At 47.0% G+C, this 23858-nt stretch overlaps 1 protein-coding gene across 1 annotated transcript in view; it reads right to left on the reverse strand.

Moving 5' to 3' along the window:
- Window positions 1–4964: 4964 nt before the first annotated feature.
- The window catches only part of CLDN15 (claudin 15), a 45433-nt gene continuing 26539 nt past the window's right edge, over window positions 4965–23858 (reverse strand). Inside the window, exons 2-5 of the mRNA XM_069949524.1 lie at window positions 15896–16060; window positions 9911–9992; window positions 9228–9335; window positions 4965–8950 (exon numbers count right to left, since the gene is read on the reverse strand). Of these exons, the coding sequence (XP_069805625.1) occupies window positions 8824–8950; window positions 9228–9335; window positions 9911–9992; window positions 15896–16060 (482 nt within the window). The 3' untranslated portion in view covers window positions 4965–8823. The remainder of the gene's footprint in view (window positions 8951–9227; window positions 9336–9910; window positions 9993–15895; window positions 16061–23858) is intronic.

The following is a 23858-nucleotide window of genomic DNA, read 5'->3' on the forward strand; positions in this document are numbered from 1 at the left end:
ATCCGGGTCCACCCCACCGACCAATCACTGACAAGCTGGAGATAGCGTGGGCTGCGCTGATTGGTCAGGTTGACAGCACTCTATGACGTCATTACCACGCCTTCCTTTACTTTGCCACTTTCGCTTTTCTTGCGTCCCGGTACACCTTACCAGATGATTGGCAGATCCGGATCTCTGCACGGTGATTGGTGGACCGGCATTAACGACTCCGCCTCCTATAGCTCTTATTGGCTGTGAACCCGTAACATCACGAGCGCCTGTGCCACCTGCTGGTTTCCCATTGGTCGAGTCTGTTTATGTAAATTATTTCCCCGCCCACTTTCATCTCTACATAGCTGCATGTTCTAAACCTGTAGTCTCCATTGGTCAGCTGTCATTAAGCCACGCCCACACCAAAGCCGGCACTAGACGCTCCCTCTGGTGTCACAGGATGGTGGCACAGCGACACCCAGAGGATAGTAGAGGTAATACACCTATTTTGTATAATAGTCAGATACATTATAAGACTATGTTCACACAATGGGAGAGATTTATCAAACTGACGTAAAGTGGAATTATCTTAGTTGCCCCTAGCAACCAATAAGAGTCTGCTTTACAGAGTCTGTGAGGAATGAAAGGTGCAATCTGATTGGTTGCTAGGGGAAACTAAGACAATCCTACTTTACACCAGTTTGATAAATCTTCCCCAATGTCTTTTTATGCGCTGGAATTTAGCTGCAGACTCCTCACCCGCCTGATGACAGGAGGGGCGCTGTTTTTAGAAGAAAGCAGCCATGTTTTTCTAAGCCTGGATGACCCCTTGTTGCAGACTGTTAGCAGGTGACCACCTCTACACACCGCCCATAGACATACACTGGGGACAGCACAGCTCCTCACCCTGAGAGAGGGAATCCTGTGTGATCTCAGTGATGCGCTGCACAATCTGTTGGCGCTATACAAATACATGTGTGTGTATAGCTATAGAGGTGAGTGGGAGCAGTCTGTTTCCTTCCCTCCCTATAGCAGGCCTTACACCTCCGCAGTATGCCTGGAGGATAGAGCCCCTGCACGTTACCGGAGTTATCATATCCAAAAAGAGAGAGAAAAGGAGGATTCCTCCAGTCATTGGGGTGAAGCGAGCACATTGCTAGTGTAGGAGCCAATGGTCCTCAGGCCGGGCCTAGTATCCGCTTGGTTATTGGAGCCACACCTTAGTTCTCATGCACCCTGCAGAGGGCGTTAAAGGACAGAGAGTGAGGATTACGGGTATGTAAAGTCCACTGGGAGCCGACCAGTATCACCCAGTATAGTCAAGCAGTGACTGTGGACTGTTCCTACCAAACTCTACGGAGACTTTATCAAAGAAAAGAGGAACCCCATCTTTACACTGCGGTATGGGGGCGCTCTCCTAAGTTTTTGGAACTGTGAGCTCCTGAGGACTGACACCTTATTCACAGAGAGAGACTGAGTTTGACCGTCCACTGTAACATCAGGGCTCCCAGCACTCCCGGGGGGGTCTCTGGGGGAGTCCTTACTACATCATCAGTATAACTTCGAAGCAATGGGACAAGCCCAAGGAGTGAGGAATAGACTGTGGGATTTAATTACTCCATCTGTCCATAGACGGCTATGGCACCTTATAGTGTGGCACATCATAGTGATATGTCAGAAGTTCAGGTCGATGGGAGACACAATGATGAGACCACCACCAGTCGTCAGAACAAAGGGACAGCAGTGTTCGGCTGAGCAACCCGTCTCTTCCTTTCTGCTTAGCTTTCTTCAGAAAGGGAGATGTAACCTGGTTCTGTGGTGAGACTGGTGGTTCATCACAAGATGCCCATATACCCTAAGGGCCCTATTACACAGAGCGATAATCGGCTGAATCGGTGTAATAGAAGCATCGATTGACCGATCACAACTATCATCGGCTGATCCTGTCTTTAGATCTGGACCTAAAATCATTGGCCACCGGGCACGCATTGCTATGTGTAATAGCTACGTATAATAGCAATGTGCGTCCGATAGCTGACAATTGGATAAACTGTTAGGCTTCGTTCACACATAGCAAAACTAGCGGAATTCCGCAGCGGAATGCCGCTAGCCTCCCTCTCATAATGGGAGTCTATGGGAGGCGCGCGCTGCTGCTGCTCTCCCCGCACTGAAGAATGAACATGTTCATTCTTCAGCGCGGAGAGACGCTGTGAGAACAGCAGCGCGCCTCCCGTAGACTCCCATTATGAGAGGGAGGCTAACGGCATTCCGCCGGGGACAATTTCGCTAGTTTTGCTACGTGTGAACGTAGCCTTATACATTACCTCTCCATGCTCCCGGTCTTCTCCTGGGCTCTGCTTGCTTCCCGAAGCTGCGTCGTTCCTAGCCAGTGATTGGCTGTCAGCTCAGAGACCAATTTGAAGCTGCAGCACGTGTTGCTGGGGAGCAGGGCGAGGGCAGGAGAAGACCGGGAGAGTGAAGAGGTAATGTATAACAGTTTAGGGCAAGGGCTGCACGGACATCGCTAAATATATATATATATATATATATATATATATATATATATATATAGCACTGAAGTATCAGGAAAAAAATTAACCTTTATTAAATTCACCTCTAAAAAATGTATCAAAAGCCACACGTCTAATAAATATACACAGCCATCACCTTTTTTAGCTTGTACAAAAAGTGCAAAAATCTCAAAAATCCAAAAGCACTGTGTATCGTCCTATTATGCTTTCAACACCTTTATATAATTTTTCGGGTGTGCATAATCAATTCCAAGTAATTTGTCCCAGTTTATTATTCATTGTCCATTTATATTTGTTATGTGAGTATTTACATTAGTGCGTTTTACTTAGAATAACTGAAGAGATTACTTTCCTTGTTTCACTTGGACACTCTTCAGACACGGTCTTTGCAGTCCAACGCGTTTCTTGTACCACACATCTTCAGGGGCCATAGGGTAGGACTCACATATTCTTAGGGACCCAGTGCAAGAAACGCTGTGTATATTTATTAGACGTGTGGCTTTTGATACATTTTTTAGAGGTGAATTTAATAAAGGTTAATTTTTAATAACTTTTTCCTGATACTTCAGTGCTATATAAATTAATTAAAGGAAAAAAGACTAGTGTATACAATAATCAGTTTACATATATAGATATATATATACAGCCCTTGCTAAACAATTATCAAGCCATGTAATAGGCCCAGTAAACGAGTGCCGATCTAGCAGATTGGCGCTTGTTTACATTATTGGTCGGGCTTCTATTGGCCTGTCTAATAGGACCTTTACGCTAAAGGTGGCCAAACCCTGTGCGACTCGCTGGTGGGTGTGAGGGGGTCTCCTAACTCTACACAAACAGATGATGAGGCTGGAGAGTAGGATCGGGTTTGTTGGATATTTGCCATCTGATCTTTTTGTTTTGAGAAAAATGAGCCGTCTCCAGCTGGTGAATGCTGCGTCCCTGTCTGACTCTCCTCCAGCCCCGTGTGTACACTTAGGGTACTATTACACGGAACGATAATTGGCCCGTCTAATAAATACAATAAATACAATGTGTAATAAATACAACGATCAGCCGATGACAACGATCATCAGCTGATCATTGATATAGGTTTGAACCTTTAATTGTCGGGCGCCGACCGTGCATCGCTACGTGTAATTGCGGTGCGCGGCTGACGATATACATTACCTATCTTGGACTGCCGCAGCCAGTGATTGGCCGAGCGGCCTGTCAGCTGAGACCGAAAGAGGAGCCCTGCAGCCTGGACAGCTAATGTATAAAGTTATGCAAGGGCTGCAAGGACATCGGTAACAATGTCCCTGCAGCCCTTGTTAAACGATAATCGGGTCGTGTAATAGGCCCAGTAAACTATCAGCCCTTCATCGGCCCGTGTAATAACACCCTTACCCTGCCATGCTCCAGCTTGTTCTTCCCGATGCATGCGTCCCTACCTGATGCATGGTTGAAGCCATGAGTACTGCTGCGATCCCACCTACCTACGTGTCACCAGCTGCACCTCACCCGCCGCTGCTAGCAAGCAATGGGTAGTGACCTGGGGTGGTCACCTGCCGCAAGTCTGACCCACCTTGCAGCAAGCTCTGGTAAAAACCAGCTGCTCTTTAGACTCCGCTCCCTGGTGTGGCTTTGCTATTGTTAGCGGCGGTACAGTGGATCCACGTCTCAAACCATTAAACCGGCGCCGTACACCTCCCCTCTCAATAGGGAATACATAAGTGATCAGTCTTGTCGAACCATCACGTACTGTATATGGGGAGGTCAGGAGAGGAATCGGTGTTGACCTTCAGGCTACCCGAGACTCCAACGGGCAATGAAGCCGAGCAGCAGTACGGGATCGGTGTTCAGTCACATCACTACGGTCAGCATAAAACCACCTTCCTTCCATTACTGATTATCCAAGTCACTGATTCTAGATAAAACCTTATGGACACAGACGAGACTAGACAAGTCACATCCTTCTCATATATATAAAATAGTTTATTACAAATTACATCAAATTAGGCACAAATTTACACATTTATTTTATAGATTTATTACAAAGACGAAAACTCTGAGCCCGGACAATGTTCTACACTACTGGCGTGCAGTTACTTTGTGAATGTTCCATCTTGTGAGGCCACACCCCTTACATGTTCTAACTCCGCCCATAACTGCTGCATCCTTTGCCGTATAAACAGTCCGACAATCCCTGTAATGATGTGAATAACGCCTGTTTCTATTGGAGTGTCGATTATTGGTTCTTTTGAGGTGTAAGGGCGGGTTCACACTATGGAATTCTCGCGGACAATGTCCGCGGAATTCCATCAGCTGTCCGCCCGCACATCTGGGCGCCTTTCCGCCGGCCCCATAGACACCATTCTATGGGCCGGCGTATTCCGCTATACGCTGAAAGAAGTGTCATGTCACTTCTTTTAGCGGATCGCATAATACGCCGGCCCATAGAATGGTGTCTATGGAGCCGGTGGAAAAGCGCGTGCCCGTGCGGGCGGACAGCTGACGGAATTCCGCGGACATTGTCCGTGAGAATTCCGTAGTGTCAACCCGCCATAATGTCTGGAGGAATAATTGTTATACATAAATAATAATCCTCAGTTCTAGTCTCTCATTGGTCGACACAGAATCTGCCCCAGGAGCGGCTCAAAGACAACTGTGTAGAAACCCTTAAAGAGATGTAACCCCTCCAGTGTTTATGACCGCCCCCTACTGAGTTAACGTGGCTATATACCTTCATTCTCTGTCCTTCCCATACACATGGATGTCCAGCACAGCTGAACCAACATTGCGTCCTCTATTGGAGATGTAAAAGGCAGCCAGACCATTTTGGCCCTGGTTTATCCCTCCAAGAATAAAATAGTTGAACAGTAAAAAGCCACACACCCAATATCCTCTGTGGACAGTCAAGAGGGTTCGGCCTACTTTAGTATGAGGCATATGTGCACCTCCCCCACACCTCACGTAGAGCACAATTTGCCTACAGGTGGTTAACTTTACCCCCAGACTGTCACTATGTAAGATTTTGGGTAAACCAGGCACCCTCCCCTCTGCCGAGCAGGGGGCACCCGGTCGGCTGCTCGAGTCTCCTATTGCTTTCAATGGGGTTGGGTTCTCATGTCAAGCACTTGAGCATTGAAAAATACTCGCCTTGAGTAATGAGCACTTCAGTGCTCGCTCAACACTAACTATAACTTCTACACCGCTGCCCGATAGGCATCAATGTATCTTCTACAATACTGCTTTTCTGTAAGCAAACATTTCTAGTTGTGCCTCTATGGAGGAGTATGGGGACCTGCCCTGTCAGTAGAATCCTTGTAGATTTGGCTGTCACCATGGATATATGCCTAACCTTGTGATGTCACCTCAAATATGGATGAAAAGAATTCTTTAGATCAGGGTTGTGCAAGATCACATGGAAAAGACCAAACACGCAGTGTCTGACTTCCTATGACTATTTCTCCCCTGTATACAGTCGGACAATTATTTATTATTTAAGTGGACTGTTTTTAACCTTGAAATACTGCTTATTGGCCACTGAGATGCCGAAACAACAGCACCTCCAGCTCTAATCGAACGGATCCCTCTAATCAAATACACTTGAGATGAAGAAGCTGTCTATATAAGGTATTACAGCTGACAATGTATTTAGAAGCACACACCAAGCCACAAGGAGGAAAGAACTGCCTGTAAAGCTCAGAGACAGGATTGTGTGGAGGAGCAGAACTGGGGAAAGGGACAAAAACATTTCTGATGCACTGAAAGAGCTTAGCGACCTCCATACTTGGAACACCCAGGACTCCTTCAAGCGCTGCCCCCACCAAACTATTTGGGGAGAAGGGCCTTGGTACGAGAGGGGACAAAGAACCCAATGGTTATTCTGGCTGAGCTCCAAAAATGCTGTGTGCAGAAACCTCCAAAAGGTCACCATTGCAGCCTCCACCAATCTAGGGTTTTTACAGCAGAGTCTCCAGAAAGAAGCAGCTTCTCAGAAACAGACAGATGAAAAAACTTCCTAAAGGATTCTGAGAGTGAGAGACTTTGAGTCTTTGATCTGATTAAACCAATATTGAACTTTTTTACCTTAATTCTAGACATCATGTCTGCCGGAAAACAGGCACTGCCCATGACTGGAGATGAGCAGAACTTTCGGACTTTCGGTCTGAAAGCCGCTCACTCCAGTGCGATGCCTGCGATCCCGGGTAGTTGCGCTCCCGGGAATCTGCGGCCGGGATCTTCCAGGGAATTCAAGATGAATTCTCTGGAAATCCAGGGAATGTATCTTGAATTCCCTGGAAGATCCTGCCCGCAGATTCCCAGGAGTGCAACTATGCACCCAAGATCGCAGGCATACTAATTGAGCGAAGATGCCATCGGACTAAATTTCCGACGGTTCGCTCATCCCTACCCATGACCTCCCCAATATCATGCTGTGGGAAGGTTTTTCAAGCCTGAACAGGGACACTGGTCAGGGTTAAGGAAAAGATGACAAGAGAAAAGTACAGAGGTAATCTTAGTAGAGATGAGCGCAACTCAAGCATGCTGAAGTTCAGTCGTTCAGCATTTGGTTACCAGTGGCTAAAGAAGTTAGATGCAGCCCTAGGGAGTCCAGAAAAACATGGGTACCGCCATAGGTCATAGGTTGTATCCATGTTTTCCCAGACTCCTTTGGGCTGCATCCAACTTCTTAAGCCACCGGTATTCAAGTGCCAAACGATCAGAATTAAGCATGCTCGATTTGCGTTCATCTCTAAATAAAAAGAAAACCTGATCCAGAGTGCTCTGGACTTTCCAACACTACAGTGAGCCTAAGCACACAAACAAAACTACACAGGAGCCACCTAGGGACAACTCTGTGAATGTTCTTGAATTGTCGGCCAGAGAACGGAATTTCCTTAAGTTGCAACATAACAAAATGTGAAAAAGGTGAAAGGGTCTGAAGTCATTCTGAATGCAATGTACTAACCAGAAGTACAAGGCTACAGTGTATTTATCGTCAGTAGTAGAGGTTTCACAACTCCTTTAAGTAGATATTTCCATGCAACAATACTTTACATGCCACATCTCATCATTTGATATGTATGTTCACAAACACTTTACTGACTTGCCCTCTAAGATCAAACTCTTAATACAAAGGACTGTAGATGCCACTGTTTTTTAGAGTTCCATATTTGGCACTAAGATTGGAGAAGACAAGTCCAGATATTTATATTTAAAGGATTGTTATAATTCGTATGCACTAAAAAATCTTGGGAAAACCTGGTACCAACAGAATGTATGCAATAAATAGGGATGATGTAATGATAATATATCAGATGAACTGCATTGAACTTTAAGTGTTCATGTGGTCTGGGATGGTCACCAGAGGCAGTAGAACACAAGAAGTGGTTGACCAATGGAAGATAAACCTGATACAACATCACAATAAAGACCTGTAAAGTCAACATTCAAAACCAGCTACCCAGAAATGCATTATGACCTGTGCAAAATGTAAAATCTTCCATCATCCCGAAGAACAAGTCATTGGAAATACAAAGATTGGAGATGTGTTAACCATTGGTGACCATCAACTTTTATAAAAGTATAAAATGAAACCTGAAAAAAGAGCATATTGCACTATAAAAAAAAAATCTGGAAGACAAATCAACCACTTGGACAGTTCATTGTCGTGTTCATGATGAAAACCACTGATATTTGGGGCAAGACCCAAAGAAGTTTTCACATTTGCTACAGTTTTTCCATTGAGGTTTTTTTTTTAACATATTCAACCTTGTTTCTGAGGAAAAAGCCAGGCCCATAATCCATGGTTGACCCTCTGGTCATGCTCAAGTCTTGTAGGTTACTCCAGCACTCTCCTTCGAAATGACTCTCGAATAAAAAAGTGACTATTCCAATGTTCCCCAGCAGGCTTATAATATACGTCTTTCAGAAAAGGATTCATTGATGACAAGAATCAACGTTATGTAAAATTAGTACAATAAAAAAAAATCACAGGATTGTATTTTAAAATTAAAATTTTACACAAGCTTTTACTATACTCATTAGAAAATAAGCAGCTATGAAGATTGACGTTGGTCTCCTTGAGTTGGACACTGCTTGAGATGACCTTGTAGGCTTCAGAGAACATCATAGCGACAGGTCAGAGTTCACTTTTAGGATCAACATGTCCACGCCAGGAAATTTTCAGAAAGCGCAGCAATGCGTAAAGGTTGGATGACTGAAAATGCAGGTGGACCATGGCTCAAGATTGTAGAACTGGCCTTGGATGGTAAATAGAAGTCACATCCTTTGACAAACAATCCAATGCGCTTTGTACAGTCTGTGGTCTGTAAAGCTATACGTATGCGTTCTTCCCGTATTTAGAGATGCTGTTACTGGATTCATATCGAGGAAGGGCGGCTTGAGGGGCAGCCTTTGCCGAGGATTGGGCATTTGCTGAACGGTAGTTATAGGTGTATGTCCTGCAGGAAGATATAACATTATAAAACTCATAAAATACTATAATACGATACCATGACCTACCATGGATTTCACACTGTATACATATTTTTGTATTGCGGTACTACAGCTGTACAGTGCACATATACAAGCATCCATAGGTGCATTTGTACCGAGGTGTCTATAGGCAAGGAACTCACTGTTACCCCCATGCTTTTACGTGTTGAAGTTCTATGGCTTATTGGTGGAATGAGCCCCTAATTGCGTCTCCTTCTAAGCTTACTACCTACTGGTACTTACTTATTAGCTTCGGCCACTTGCTTGTACGAGCAGCACATTATTCCCCCTCCAACAACGTCCAGAAGGGCACCTGACCAGCCAAGGTAAAGAGCGGGCCCAATCTCATATCTGTAGGGAAAGAGCAAATGTCTTAAGGATCGGAGAAAAGAGAATAGAACATCACTATTAAATGAATCGTCTTGTATGGGGCCCCCTTGTGGTTGAACTTGCCAATTAACATCAGGAAGCTAAAAGTTGGGATTTATTCTGACGTGTGATGTCACAATCAGGACCACCAAAACAATGGCAGGTTGTCAATGTAGATGGAAAAATCCACCAAGACCTAAAGGCCGTACTACACTAAATGATTCAGGATGATAATTGTTTGGTATAATAGCACATGTTGAAAAGCCACGATCAGCCGACCTGCACGATATCGGTTGTATGTAGTCTTTCAACATGCTGAAAGATCACGATTTTGTTAGCGATGGTCTGCAATGTGTTGCTCTGCGCAATGGGAGTTGCGGCAGCAGAGTGCCGCAGACTATAGTGGGTCCCCCGAACAATCTAAGCAGGCCTACACTCGCTTCCCCATGAACATTGAGCCATGTAATACAGCCTTTATTCTTTTTGGTGAAGCTATCTGGTGTCCTTGGTGCGGGATTGGGATTGGTTTAATAGCTTAATCTGTAATCAGTACATACTTGGTCCCAGGGAACAAAGGGTTGAAGAAGTCTTTGGTGATGTTGAAGGCATACCACGAGACAGAGATCCCAGCACATATACCTGGAGAAAGAAAATGATATTATATTAGAGTATGGAATCTATGAGAATGAGAAGCTTCTAGGCAGGAGAAGAACCCAACCAGGCAGGAGTGTCTGCTTCTGTGCTGTACACTGAGTAACTGGGCCAAGTGCAGAGGGTCCCTCCCAGCAAATGTAGTGACTAGAAGCTGTAATGCATCCAGCATCCCTCTTACCTCCAGGCCTATACAGGAGTGGGCATGAATGTGAAAGAATTACAAAGGTTTTGGATTGTAGTGAATCCAATTTTTTTTTTAAAATTAGGTCTGAATCCAGTGTTTGTAGTATCGACTTATTGTCCTCTGGATTAGGGGGATAGCTACATAGTCATTGGTGTTCACACATCCAGAAAACATCATGTTGCGTCCCCTGGTCATATCATTCTGCCAGCTCGGTCAGGAATTGCCATATAGCCCTATCCTTAAAGGAATCATTTTGAACAAAAGTTTAAATATATATATTGTAGGGATCTTCCCGGGGGATGGTGTGTGTGGACACAAGTCAGGCAGCAAACTTGGACTTTAGAAAAATCAGCTTTGATGTTTATTGGTAACATAAACAGTCCAGCAAAGTAAATCCAGCAACACTGTGCTTTAAGGATAAAACAAAACAAAAAGGTCTTGCCCGTCTGGGCACTTACTAACACAGGTCACCTATCTGACACTTCCAGAGGCGGTATCGCAGGGTGTGAATAGACCCCAGCAGTGTTAGTACTCCTTGCTCCCAGGAAACACAGCATGCAGGCTGTTCACCCTGGCTGAGAGCAATCCCCTGTAGCACTGTGGAGCTTTTAAGTTGTTGCAGGCTAATCAGGGCACACCTGATTGCAACAACCGAACTGGATCGGGGGGAAGGGAATGGCAGGTCCCACTACCAACCTACCCACCATTCCAGTAAATCCGGCCCGGAAAATGTAAAGAACAACTCAGCAGCATAATACTGCTGAGTAAGAGATCTTTCCCGGATTTACCATCTCACCGTAAGCAGTAGCCTGGGTGAGATGTACCTCCCCTCGAACACTTTACCTGTGACATGTCCACATATCCCCCCCCCTCTTTTTCAGACCGGAGGGCTGAGCATTTTGTCCCCACAGACAGTGTACCCTTGATAGGGCGTCCGCATTTGCCTGTAACTTTCCTGGCCTGTGTTCCACGGTAAAATTAAAGTTTTGGAGGGACAGAAACCATCTAGTCACCCTCGCATTTTTCTCTTTATTAACCTTCATCCATGTTAGGGGGGCATGGTCGGTCACTAACTTGAACTTTCTGCCTAGCAAGTAATACCTCAGGGACTCTAGGGCCCATTTCACTGCCAGACATTCTCGCTCCACAATGGCGTAGTTTTTTTCGGCCGGGGATAGCTTCCTGCTTAAGTACATCACCGGGTGCTCCTCACCATTCACGACCTGTGAGAGAACGGCGCCTAACCCTGTATTAGAGGCGTCTGTCTGGACCAGAAACTCTTGCCTAAAGTCAGGGGTAACTAGTACAGGTTGTTGACACAAGGCAGATTTAAGGCTTTGAAAAGCCTTCTCGGCCTCTGGAGTCCATGTCACCATTGCGGACTTACCTCCCTTTGTCAGGTCAGTTAGCGGGGCTGCAACTGTGGCAAAGTTTGGCACAAACCTACGGTAATAGCCCGTAATACCCAGGAAAGCTCTGACCTGTTTCTTTGTGAGGGGTTGAGGCCAATTCTGTATTGCCTCGATTTTATTTAGCTGTGGTTTGATTAACCCCCTCCCAATAATGTAGCCCAAGTATTTGGCCTCCTCTAAGGCTATTGCACACTTCTCTGCATTGATAGTTAACCCTGCATCACTTATGGCCTTTAACAACGCCTGGACCTTACAGAGGTGACTTTCCCAATCAGGGCTAAAAATGACCACATCATCGAGGTAGGCAGCGGAGTAATCACGATGTGGTCGCAGAATCAAGTCCATCAACCTCTGAAAAGTGGCAGGGGCTCCATGTAACCCGAATGGCATCACTACATATTGGAAGAGCCCATCAGGGGTGGAGAATGCAGTCTTCTCTCTAGCCTCAGGAGTGAGGGGGATCTGCCAGTAGCCTTTTGTGAGATCGAGGGTGGTTATGTACCTGGCATTACCCATTCTTTCAATCAACTCATCTACCCTGGGCATGGGGTAGGCATCGAACTTGGAGATCTCATTTAACTTTCTAAAATCATTACAGAACCTCCAAGTTCCATTGGGCTTTGGGATTAGCACAATCGGGCTGGACCATTCGCTCTGGGACACCTCAATGACTCCTAGGTCAAGCATACGTTTTACCTCGGCTGACACCGCCTCCCTCCGTGCTTCTGGTATCCTATAGGGCTTAAGGTTTACCCTGCTTCTAGGCTCAGTTTCAATGTGATGGTGAATGAGATGCGTACGCCCTGGAAGGTCAGAAAACTTGTCTTTATTTTTCTGCAAAAACTCTTTAGTCTCCTGCTTCTGTGACACTGATAGAGTATCACCAATCTTGACCGGAGGGATTGGTTGTGACAAGTTCTTAATAGAGTTTGTCGCCACCAAGGATTCCCTGTCTTTCCAGGGTTTGATCAAGTTTATGTGATAAACTTGAAAAGGCTTCCTTCTACCTGGTTGGTGTACCTTGTAGTTTACCTCACTGATTTTTTCTACAATTTCATAGGGACCCTGCCACTTTGCTAAGAATTTACTTTCTACCGTGGGAACAAGAATGAGTACCCGGTCACCTGGGCTAAATGTCCTGATTCTCGCAGAACGATTGTAAATTCTGCTTTGGCCCTCTTGCGCCCTCTGGAGGTGTTCCCTTACTAGGGGCATTACAGTGGCTATACGGTCCTGCATTTGTGCTACATGCTCAATAACACTCTTGTATGGGGTGGACTCACTTTCCCATGTCTCTTTCGCTATATCCAACAAACCCCTAGGGTGACGACCATAGACCAACTCGAAGGGAGAGAACCCTGTGGACGCTTGGGGTACTTCCCTAATAGAAAACATCAGGTAAGGAAGTAAGTGATCCCAATCCCGACCATCTTTTTCCACCACTTTCTTTAACATATGTTTTAGGGTTTTATTAAACCTCTCCACTAATCCATCTGTCTGGGGATGATATACAGAGGTACGAAGGTGTGAGATTTTAAACAGTTTGCATACATCCTTCATCACCTTTGACATAAACGGGGTACCTTGGTCGGTCAAGATCTCCTTGGGGATCCCCACCCTGGAAAACATATAAAACAATTCACGCGCAATTGTTTTGGATGCAGTGTTTCTTAAGGGGACAGCCTCAGGATAGCGGGTTGCGTAGTCTAAGACCACCAAAATGTACTGGTGTCCCCTTGCCGACTTTACAATGGGACCCACTAAGTCCATTGCAATGCGGTCAAAAGGTACCTCTATGATGGGGAGCGAAACCAACGGACTGCGGAAATGCGACACTGGGGCGCTAAGCTGACATGTGGGGCACGACTCACAGTATTTTTTTATGTCAGCATAGATCGCAGGCCAATAGAACCTCTGGAGGACTCTCTCCTGCGTTTTATCGGTCCCCAAGTGGCCCCCAAGGACATGATTATGGGCCATGTCGAGTACCTGACGCCGGTACGACTTAGGCACCAGAAGCTGTTCCACAACCTCATCATTAATCTTAGTGACTCTATAGTAGAGATCGTTAGTCACAGAAAAATGTGGAAACTTTTTCTCAGCTTCTGGTTCCTGAGGTACCCCATTCATAACAGTGACCTGCTCTCTCGCATTTTTGAGAGTGGGGTCCTGCAACTGTGCAGTACCAAAATTATCCCTAGACACCTCTAAGTCTGGAATATTCTGCTCAGTGGGAGGAGCCTCTTCCTCACCAGCCAGGACCTGTAAAGGAAAAGCATCATTTTCATCCTGTACATTTTTATCATTGACCGTGGGTAATGCCATAGACTTAGGGGTCTCCTTACTCCTTTCAGGGGATTGTTGTTTTCCCCATAGAGCCCAGAACAATGGAAAATCACGCCCCAATATCACATTATGCATAAGGTTTTTAACCACACCCACTTCATATTGTACAGCGCCTAGTTCTGTCCCGACATTAGCCAGTACTATAGGGTAAACCTTTGTATCACCATGTATGCATACCACACTTATATGTCTTTTTGGTACAAAGTCCCCAGTCACCAGGCTGGCATGCACCAAGGTGACAAGGCTTCCCGAGTCCAGCAACGCCTTAACAGGGAAGTCATTGACAGTAATGTTGCAGACTTGTGGTTCAGTCTCTAGTCCAGGAACTGCAACACATGACGGCTCCGCAAATAGCGACTGACGCCGGCTAGCGTCACACTCCATGGGCTCAGTGGTAAGAGGGCAATGGGCAGACACATGTCCCGTCTCATGGCATCTCCAGCACTGGATAGGGCCTGGTCTCCTTGTCAGGGAGTCCTTTTTAGGGCCACTTAGCCACCGGGGACCATCACCAGTCTTTTGCCCCTGAGACACCTCCTGAGCGCTCTTCCCTCTATCAGCACCCCTCCACACTCCCCCAATAGATGGAAGTCTCTTACCAGATGATGGCACAGATCTGGCACTCCGGGGAGGTGACGGTGCTGCAGGAACATCACGGAGGTAGTCCTCGGCCGCCTGGAACCTCTCCACAAGGCTGACGAGTTCGTCGGGACTCCTAGGGTCACCTTGTCCTACCCAGCGTTGTAGATCAGCAGGAAGGGCACGGAGGTAGCGATCCATCACGACCCTCTCTAGGATCTGGGCAGGAGTAGAGGTGTCTGGCTCCAACCACTTTCTTGCCAAATGGATCAGGTCGTACATCTGGGACCTCGCTGATTTGTCCAGACTGTAGCTCCAGTTGCGGACTCTCCGGGCACGGACAGCAGCAGTAACTCCTAGTCGGGCGAGTATCTCTGCTTTTAGCCGAGGATAGTCTTTGACCTCTTGCTCACTGAGGTCATAATAGGCCTTTTGAGGTTCGCCTGTTAAATAAGGCGCAATCACTTCTGCCCACTCAGTGGAGGGTAACTTCTCTCTCTCAGCCACCCGCTCAAAGACAGTTAAGTAGGCCTCAATATCGTCATCAGCATTAATCTTTTGCAGCGCTCGCTGCACGGCTCTTTTCACAGACAAGGTCTCTGGCGCGGCTGCGGCCACCAGCTGGGGATTAGCACCTGCAGACGCCTCCTGCTTTGCGATTAGGTGCTCAATAAGTTTCTGTTGTTGAGCCATCGCTTGCTGATGTGCAGCCATTGTCTGTTCATGGCGCAGGTTAGCGGCTGCCCGCATCCTCCACCAATTGTAGGGATCTTCCCGGGGGATGGTGTGTGTGGACACAAGTCAGGCAGCAAACTTGGACTTTAGAAAAATCAGCTTTGATGTTTATTGGTAACATAAACAGTCCAGCAAAGTAAATCCAGCAACACTGTGCTTTAAGGATAAAACAAAACAAAAAGGTCTTGCCCGTCTGGGCACTTACTAACACAGGTCACCTATCTGACACTTCCAGAGGCGGTATCGCAGGGTGTGAATAGACCCCAGCAGTGTTAGTACTCCTTGCTCCCAGGAAACACAGCATGCAGGCTGTTCACCCTGGCTGAGAGCAATCCCCTGTAGCACTGTGGAGCTTTTAAGTTGTTGCAGGCTAATCAGGGCACACCTGATTGCAACAACCGAACTGGATCGGGGGGAAGGGAATGGCAGGTCCCACTACCAACCTACCCACCATTCCAGTAAATCCGGCCCGGAAAATGTAAAGAACAACTCAGCAGCATAATACTGCTGAGTAAGAGATCTTTCCCGGATTTACCATCTCACCGTAAGCAGTAGCCTGGGTGAGATGTACCTCCCCTCGAACACTTTACCTGTGACATGTCCACAATATGTAGAAGCTGATCTTATCTCACCTGCAAATACTGAGATCCCTCCGGCCGCTGTCGCAAGCTTGCCCTTCAGTACTTTGTTACCTTCTGCAACCTTGGTGCACTGGAGTCCGATCATCCCCAACAAGCATGCGAAAAAACCAAACACCAGTGCGGAGATCATCAGAGCCCTGGAAGCCTGCAAGTATCCTGGAAAAACAAAAAGAAGCATTCTCAGTGATCCTACTAATCATTGTGAACTCACGTCCTTCAGAAGTTTGTATGGTTGACGGACTTTAAGAACATAAATCCCTCAGGTCTCCATGTGTGGTCAGTCGAGTGGCTATAACGTCCGTGGTTAGGCTTTGCAAAATTCCAAAGCAGTATCCTTATGTATAACCAAAAATTTTGTTCTTATCATAGATCCATATATTACTAGGCTAAGGTCAGCACTGTCCATTTTATTAATAGGGAAACTATGGGAAAGATTTATCGAGATGCACCCCTGGCGTATGCCATGGAAAAGGGGCACAATTGACCCTTTTCTGTGGCGTAAGCCAGCCATATTCCCCGCTTGCCTGATGGGCGAGGGGCATCGAGGCAGGAAGGAAACATGGCCTCCTCCTGTGCCTGATTAATCATGATTTTCACCCGCTTGAAGGCGTAAATCATGATAGTAAAGCTAGTAAACACCAGTCTTGATAAATGTCTTCGTAAAAGTGTTGACCCAACCAGAGGGCCATATCACCATCCTCTACTTCAAGAGATGGGCAGTGGGATGGACAAATCAGAGTAATTCCCTCTTGTCCCAAGATAGGGATGCAAGGCAGGAGTGGTTACTATTTTGCCCCCTGGGACCATGATTGGAGTTTGGGGTTAGTAGTATGCAGAATACCACCAGTATAACACAAAGCTGGTGTCCAAACAAAAAGCAGCGTTACCAAAAAACTGGTCAGACTAGGGGGTCATACTCCGTTGTTGTCCCAATGGACCCAATGACCTTCTCCGAAGGCTGAGAATGGTGCCTCCCCGGTAGCCTTTGTCTGGTCTTTGTATGGTGTAAATAGACCTCTTTTTTTCTTTGGGACTACCTGGTTACCCAGCCATTGAATGTAATGTATGGTCTAATGCCTGAGTAATACCTTTCCCTTGGCCTGGTACATGCTGCCATGTAGCAGTGTTGGCACGGTTGCTGCTCACACAGTACGTGGTGTGCTCTCAAAGGATTAAGCTGCAATTATTCTGATTAATGGTCTCATTGAAAACTTCTCCACTTTCATCCCTGGAAACTTCAGATGTAATGAGCTGGAAACATATATCCCCCTCCCTCCTTCCCCCATTACGTTGCTGCCAATGATCTGCATTGAAATTTACCTACCGAAACCACTTCATGTCCACAGTTCACGTGTCACAGGACTCTTGTATATTACAACATTGTATTTAGTTCACACCGTGTTTCACTCATAACTCATACCTCCCTGAACCTCAAGTAGCCTGATGGACACTTAAGGCCCTATTACAAGGGGCGATTATTGTTCAAAATATTGTTAGATACTTCAGATTGGAGCGATAATCATTTAGTCTAATAGCAGATCGATTAAACGACCAACGAGAAACCAATGAGAATTTGGACCTATTTATATCATTGATCGTTTGCAAATAGTTCGCTTATAATAAGAAGTCGTTCGGTCGTTTGCAGCAGCGACGAACGCAGTAGCAATGACAGGATTACCGCAAGAACGATCATAGGTAACGATCATCGTTCCGTGTAATTGGGTGACCGATTTAAGGTTGTTTGAGATTGTTTATCGTTAGTCGTTGAAAAATCGCTGTGTGTAATAGTACCCTTAGTGCTCATATACGGACAAGGAGAAAAAGGAGTGATAAGACCATGTTCACACTTGTGTTGCTTGGTGACAGCTTTCTCTGCCGGCGGTGCCTGCTGGGTTTTGGGGGGAGGGGGGCCTTGGGGTTTGGTCCTGTGACACTGGGGTTGCAGGGCCGTTCTATGGCCTCCCTTCCCTGCTTGTGCACACTTTGCGGGGTTAGCGGCCTGCACGTGGTACATGGGGCAATATGGTTTGATCAAATTGTATACCAACATCCTGGCGTTGGTTTTTAAATGTAGCCAAGGGGCCTTAGTGTCAGCCATAGGTGTGAGGTGCAGCGGCTCCTTTCTCTCCATGTCCGTATCTTAGTGCTCATATATAATGTAGAACCGTCTTCTATAGGGGATGTGCACCTGTAGCAACCTTGAAGTTACTTGTATTGATTGCATCATATTCCAGTCACATTCAGAGCTGTGTCTGCAATTTTGCCGGCGGTTACTTTGAACCTATCGTCTTTGTGTTGACAGACACAGGATAGCAGAGCTCTCATTCAGTGTACTATACTAATCCTGTTATATCATACCTTATACTCCACTCACATCCAAAGCAGAATTCACGATGGTATCAGCTCCCACTGCTATGTCTGCAAGCCTTCACTCAGGTACAATGTATTGTGTAGCATCTGTCACCAAAAACACTGTCCAGATACCTAACCAGCAGAGGAGGTAGTGAGATGTGAGGTTGCAGTGAACATGAAGCAGGCAGAATTGTGAGTGCAGCTCTGAATGTACTTGAAGCATAGCACATGTAAACAGGATAAAAGATGACTCCACATTATTTTACCCATTGACATGAAGTGTCTCAGATTAGAGAAATTCCTAGCAAGCGCAGCAGATACCTGCTCAGTAACACAGTTTGTAATTCTTTTTATTGCAATGGAAAATTTCAATCTGACTAATAGATTATTAATTATAAAACCATAAAAGCTCTCATCAGACTATCAATGAGCCAAAATGTATGATAAGATAAAGTCAGGTGGCCGCCAGGAGCGGTTTACAATCTTAAGAGGAGTAGAATAGCACGTGATATGTGGCTGTCAATGGCCGTACCCCGTACTCTGGAACAGCACAGGTTCTCGCCAAAAAACAGCAAAAGAAATAGGATCGGCATGGACCCACGGCTCTATAGAAGCCGCATATACAAACTTTATTGTATTATGAAGTTATCTGGAAGATTCAACAGTGGTGAGAGCTGACTTTGTTTATTGGCAATAAAACATCAAACATTTAGTAAAGTGTGGCGTCACGAGCAGGATGTTTGGTGGTCAGATATATACATGAGTCACTGTGGTTACAAAAATTATCCGGCTGTTATTTGAGTATTGTTAGTTAGGAGTTGGTTAACATGAGTTAGGCCAAAATTATCTAAGAATAAAGTAGTAAAATGTCAACTGATTACATGTGTGTATGGTGAGATAGTCCTGTATACATCACTGCAGCTATTTGTGAATCTAAACTCTGCATATTGTGCTGTTAAGCCTTCATGTAGCATCATGGCCGTTTGGGCCCTTAGCAGTAGTACACCAGTGTACACCATCAGGCGAGCGCCACAGAGAAGGTAAAAATGTGCGCCTTCTCTATGGTGTACACCAGGAGCACAACCTTCATAAACCTACCATACCCATCCTATACCAATGGCCCACACCTGGCTGGTGATAAGCACAAATATTCCACTTGATCTTAGCAAAAAGAAGTGATATTCTGGCCGGGTACCCTCTGGCTCACTGGCTATTGCATTGGGTTATGAGGCTGATTTGGGCTCTCCTCTCCATTGCTCCCATTGGTTGGGAAGCCTGTCTGGTTAATGGGGATGACTATTCTTATTACCCATTACCCAAGAGAAGCGTTCCTTTTTGGTTCTATAAAGCTGCAACAGCTTTCCCTGACTCTCCACTATAGCAGTGCCTCCTGCTAAGAATCCTGGCCATGGTTTTCCTCTCCACTCCCACCAATCCTAGTGGTTGTGCAGTCATCGCCTGTAGGTGACAGTACATAATTTTTTTTTTTTAGCTCTCGTACCTAGTTGCTATTCCTGACTCTGATCGTGGCCTTAACTTGTTACAGTATTCCGCTTTTGCTTTGCACCTTGGATTTGTCACCTGGCACTTGCTTACCTTGGTTCTGACCCTTGCTCATCCCCTGACTATGTCTCCATCTTATCTTTTGGCTTGTCACACCCCGGCGGCTTGACTCTGTTTCTGACTCAGCGCTCCTACTGTAAAATGGTGACGATTCCATGGACTGCAACCTTGGAATCCGACGAAGAAAGTCCATAAATACTAATAAGGGTTAATTGTAAAGAAGGAGGGGGAGGGGTTTCCTTATGTGCTGTACCCCAACGCCAAGCCAATCGAGGCTTAGAGGATCCACTTCTCAGTTGAGAACTGTAATAAAAGCCTTTAAGGGTATAAACCCACTTGCCGGATCTGCAGCGAGTCTCCTTGCTGCGTTTTTGCAGCGAGACTCGCTGCAGATCCCGGCCCTATACTTTCAATAGCAGAGAAACTCGCAGCAGGGATGTACATCCCTGCTGCGATTTTGTCTGCAGCCCGCCCCATTAACCCCCCGGCCGCCGGACATTATACATTACCGGGTCCCCGTTCCTGCTTGCTTCGGGGCTCCCGGTGTCTTCACGGCCCGCCCGGCCAATCAGTGCGCTGCGGCAGGGCAGCGCACTGATTGGCCGGGCAGAACGTGCCGGGAGCCGCCGAAGCAAGCAGGAGCGGGGACCTGGTAATGTATATTCTGCCCGCCCCCCGCAGCCCCGATCGCCCCCCCGCAGCCCCGGCCGCTCCCCCGCAGCCCCGGCCGCCCGATCGCCCCCCCCGCAGCCCTGGCCGCCCGATCGCCCCCCCGCAGCCCCGGCCGCCCGATCGCCCCCCCCCCCCGCAGCACCGATCGGGCGGCCGGGGCTGCGGGGGGACGATCGGGCGGCCGGGGCTGCGGGGGGGCGATCGGGCGGCCGGGGCTGCGGGGGGACGATCGGGCGGCCAGGGCTGCGATCGGGCGGCCGGGGCTGCGGGGGGGGGGCGATCGGGGCTGCGGGGGGGCGGCCGGGGCTGCGGGGGGGGGGGGGCGATCGGGCGGCTGGGGCTGCGGGCGGCTGGCTGGAGCATATACTTCACCTGGTCCCCGCTCCGGCTTGCTGAAGACATCGGGAACCGCCGGAGCCGGGATCAGGTGAAGTATCAGCTCCGGCGGCCGGGGGGTTAATGGGGAGGGCTGCAGACAAACTCGCAGCAGGGATGTACATCCCTGCTGCGTGTTTGTCTGCCATTAAAAGTATAGGGTCGGGATCTGCAGCGAGTCTCGCTGCAAAAACGCAGCATGGAGACTCGCTGCAGACCCGCCAAGTGGGTTTGTACCCTAAAGGGGAACTATCAGCAGGTTAGATGAATCTAACTTACTGATATGTCCCTATTGCAAAGGAGATGCCGAGGAGGAAGGTATGTGGCCTACCTTCCTCCTCAATGCTGTTTCGGTGCAGTTAGTCTTTTGTTCCACTATCCGGTGACTCTGTTAGCAGCATTGCCCTACCCCCATAGCACCGGTCCATCCCCGGCTGGCCTAATGAATGAATTGGACAGGCCAGATCAGCAGTATGTGGGCGGTCAGTGCTCCTAACGCTATCACAGGACAGTGGAGCAAAACACTAACTGCACGGGAGTGGCGCCAAGGAGAGAGGTAAAAAGATGCTGGTTGACCTCAGGGAGATCAACCAAAACACAGCTGAGACACCATCACGTGTCTCAACATCAGTGTATTCTAGAACATTGGTCAACCAGCATCTTTTTGCATGCACTTACTACTCCACACTGATGAGGGGCAAAAACCCGAAACAGCTGTCTGTGGATGGATACCTAGCTTAGGTGGTTTCCTTAATTGGAAACATTCTTTGGCTTGGTTGTTCCTTCCCGGAGGAAGGTCTGGCTATTTCACTGACGTCGAGACATGTGATGGTGTCTCTGCAGTGTTCTTTTGCAAGGAGGGAAGTAAGACACATACCTTCCTCCTCTGCATCTCCTCTGCAATAGGGAGATATCAGCCGATTAGATTCATCTAACCTGCTGATAGTTCCCCTTTAAGTAAACCATCTCTGGGCACTTTGTGTTCTCATAGCTTTAGTCTAAGATCTTGAAATGCCATTGTGCTTTGACAAGTTGACCATAACAATCAATGGAAAATCCTAAAACTCAATATTGCAGAATCAAACCACTAGCCACAAGCACCGGCACGCAGCAACAACAAAAGTCCGTAATTATAGCAATAATGAGCTCAATAGATCTATAGGAAAATACAGTACATGGCTTTCAATGGAGGCACATTCAGCCCTTCCTTGGTAATTGGCTGCCCGAGGCTCTGCCAGATAAGGTGATTAAGTTACACGGAGGAGCTTTCACCATTGTTGCAGGTGGTGTGGTTACCAGGTAAGATACTCTTTCTTACCATGCAGTTAAGAAATATCCACTTGAATGGATTGACACGCATTAACGGGATAATCTTTTTTGTGGCCTAAACTGGAATGTGCTGGAGAATTGCCCTAAGACACGTCCAGTACCAAATGATCATTGGTAATCTCTTGTGTACATATGTTGAGGATGCTAATCTTTCTCCTTACATGGAATTAACATTGGAAACCCTTTAGTCTGTCAATGACAAATTATTGCTAATATTACACGATACCAAACCAGTCTTTGCAGAGGTGGCCAGGTATCGAATCTGAAGATCCAGTCTTGAAATGGCAGAACTTTGAGGAATGTAGGCATGGGCTAAGCAATGGACTAGTACTCCAAAATAAGAGGAACCAAGATAAATGTGGCAGTACGGCTCTGAACAAGACTGAGAAGTCTGCCAGTCCATGGAGGGAGTCCCCTGATGTCAGTAGCAATGAGTAATCCAGAAATCCATGATAGGTATAGTGCAGTCTTTGCCCAAAAACGTTAGGCCCCAAACAAGGCCACATGGCCCTATGGAATACTTGGCATCCAACCTCCTTTCCTTGTAGTAAGCTCAGAATGGGCCCAGCGTCTCATGCAATTATTGTCCCCACAGAAGACCCCTCTAATTGGAGGCAACCTTGAAGGACTAATGAAATGACTCAGAATCTTAGGGTAGTATTACACGGGCCGAGCAGGGCCCGATAATACCTGTAAACGAGCAGCGATCTGCTAGATCGTCGCTCGTTTACTGGGCCTATTACACGGCCCGATAATCGTTTAACAAGGACTGCAGGGACATCGTTACCGATGTCCCTGCAGCCCTTGTTTAAACTACATACATTACCTATCCACGCTCCAGGGCTGCTTCTGCGGTCCGCTTCTCCACAGGTCCCGCGCATTCTAGCTTCAGAGTGGCCTGTCAGCTGACAGGCCGCTCTGAAGCCAGAGCGAGCGGGACCCGGGGAGAAGACCGCAGGAGCAGCCCTGGATCGGGGATAGGTAATATATATCGTCAGTCGCCGGCCGAGCACCGCTACGCTACCGCTACGGCGCCCGACAAAAATAGGTCAGAGCCTATATCAACGATCAGCTGATGATCGTTGTCATCGGCTGATCGTTGTATTTATTACATGGAGCGATAATCAACTGAATCGGAACGATTCGGCTGATTATCGTTCCGTGTAATAGTACCCTTACACCATATACCTTCAATAACTGATGGCCATCAGATCTCTTTCAGCCATCAGTTATTTTTCCCGACCGTCTTCCGTCTTCCCCAGGGTTAATTCACAACCAGAAAGCTCTGGCTTCTCTATCCCAGAACAAAAGGGTTAGGGCGTTTATTGTCCATCACAACAGACCCCTATCTCCACCAACATTATCTGTCGATGGACGGTCAGGAGAGCCCCATACATCTTATACTGATGACCAAAACTACCGCAGTGTGTACAGCCATCTAAAGTGTAAGGTATATGGGGACCTTTAGGTTCATGTCTGACATTGCTTTCATGGATGAGCTACAATTTGACCAGGATTCCTGTTTATGCGATTTTGATTGTTTTCGAGCTTTGGGTGTTCCAGGCCCTGAGGCCGTATTAATGGACAATGGCTGGTTGTTTACTTTACAGAAATGGATGTGATCTCCAGTGAGCTATAAAAAATATTCTACAAACGTCTAGTA

This window comes from Dendropsophus ebraccatus, chromosome 1 (assembly GCF_027789765.1).
Source record: "Dendropsophus ebraccatus isolate aDenEbr1 chromosome 1, aDenEbr1.pat, whole genome shotgun sequence".
NCBI lineage: Eukaryota > Metazoa > Chordata > Amphibia > Anura > Hylidae > Dendropsophus > Dendropsophus ebraccatus.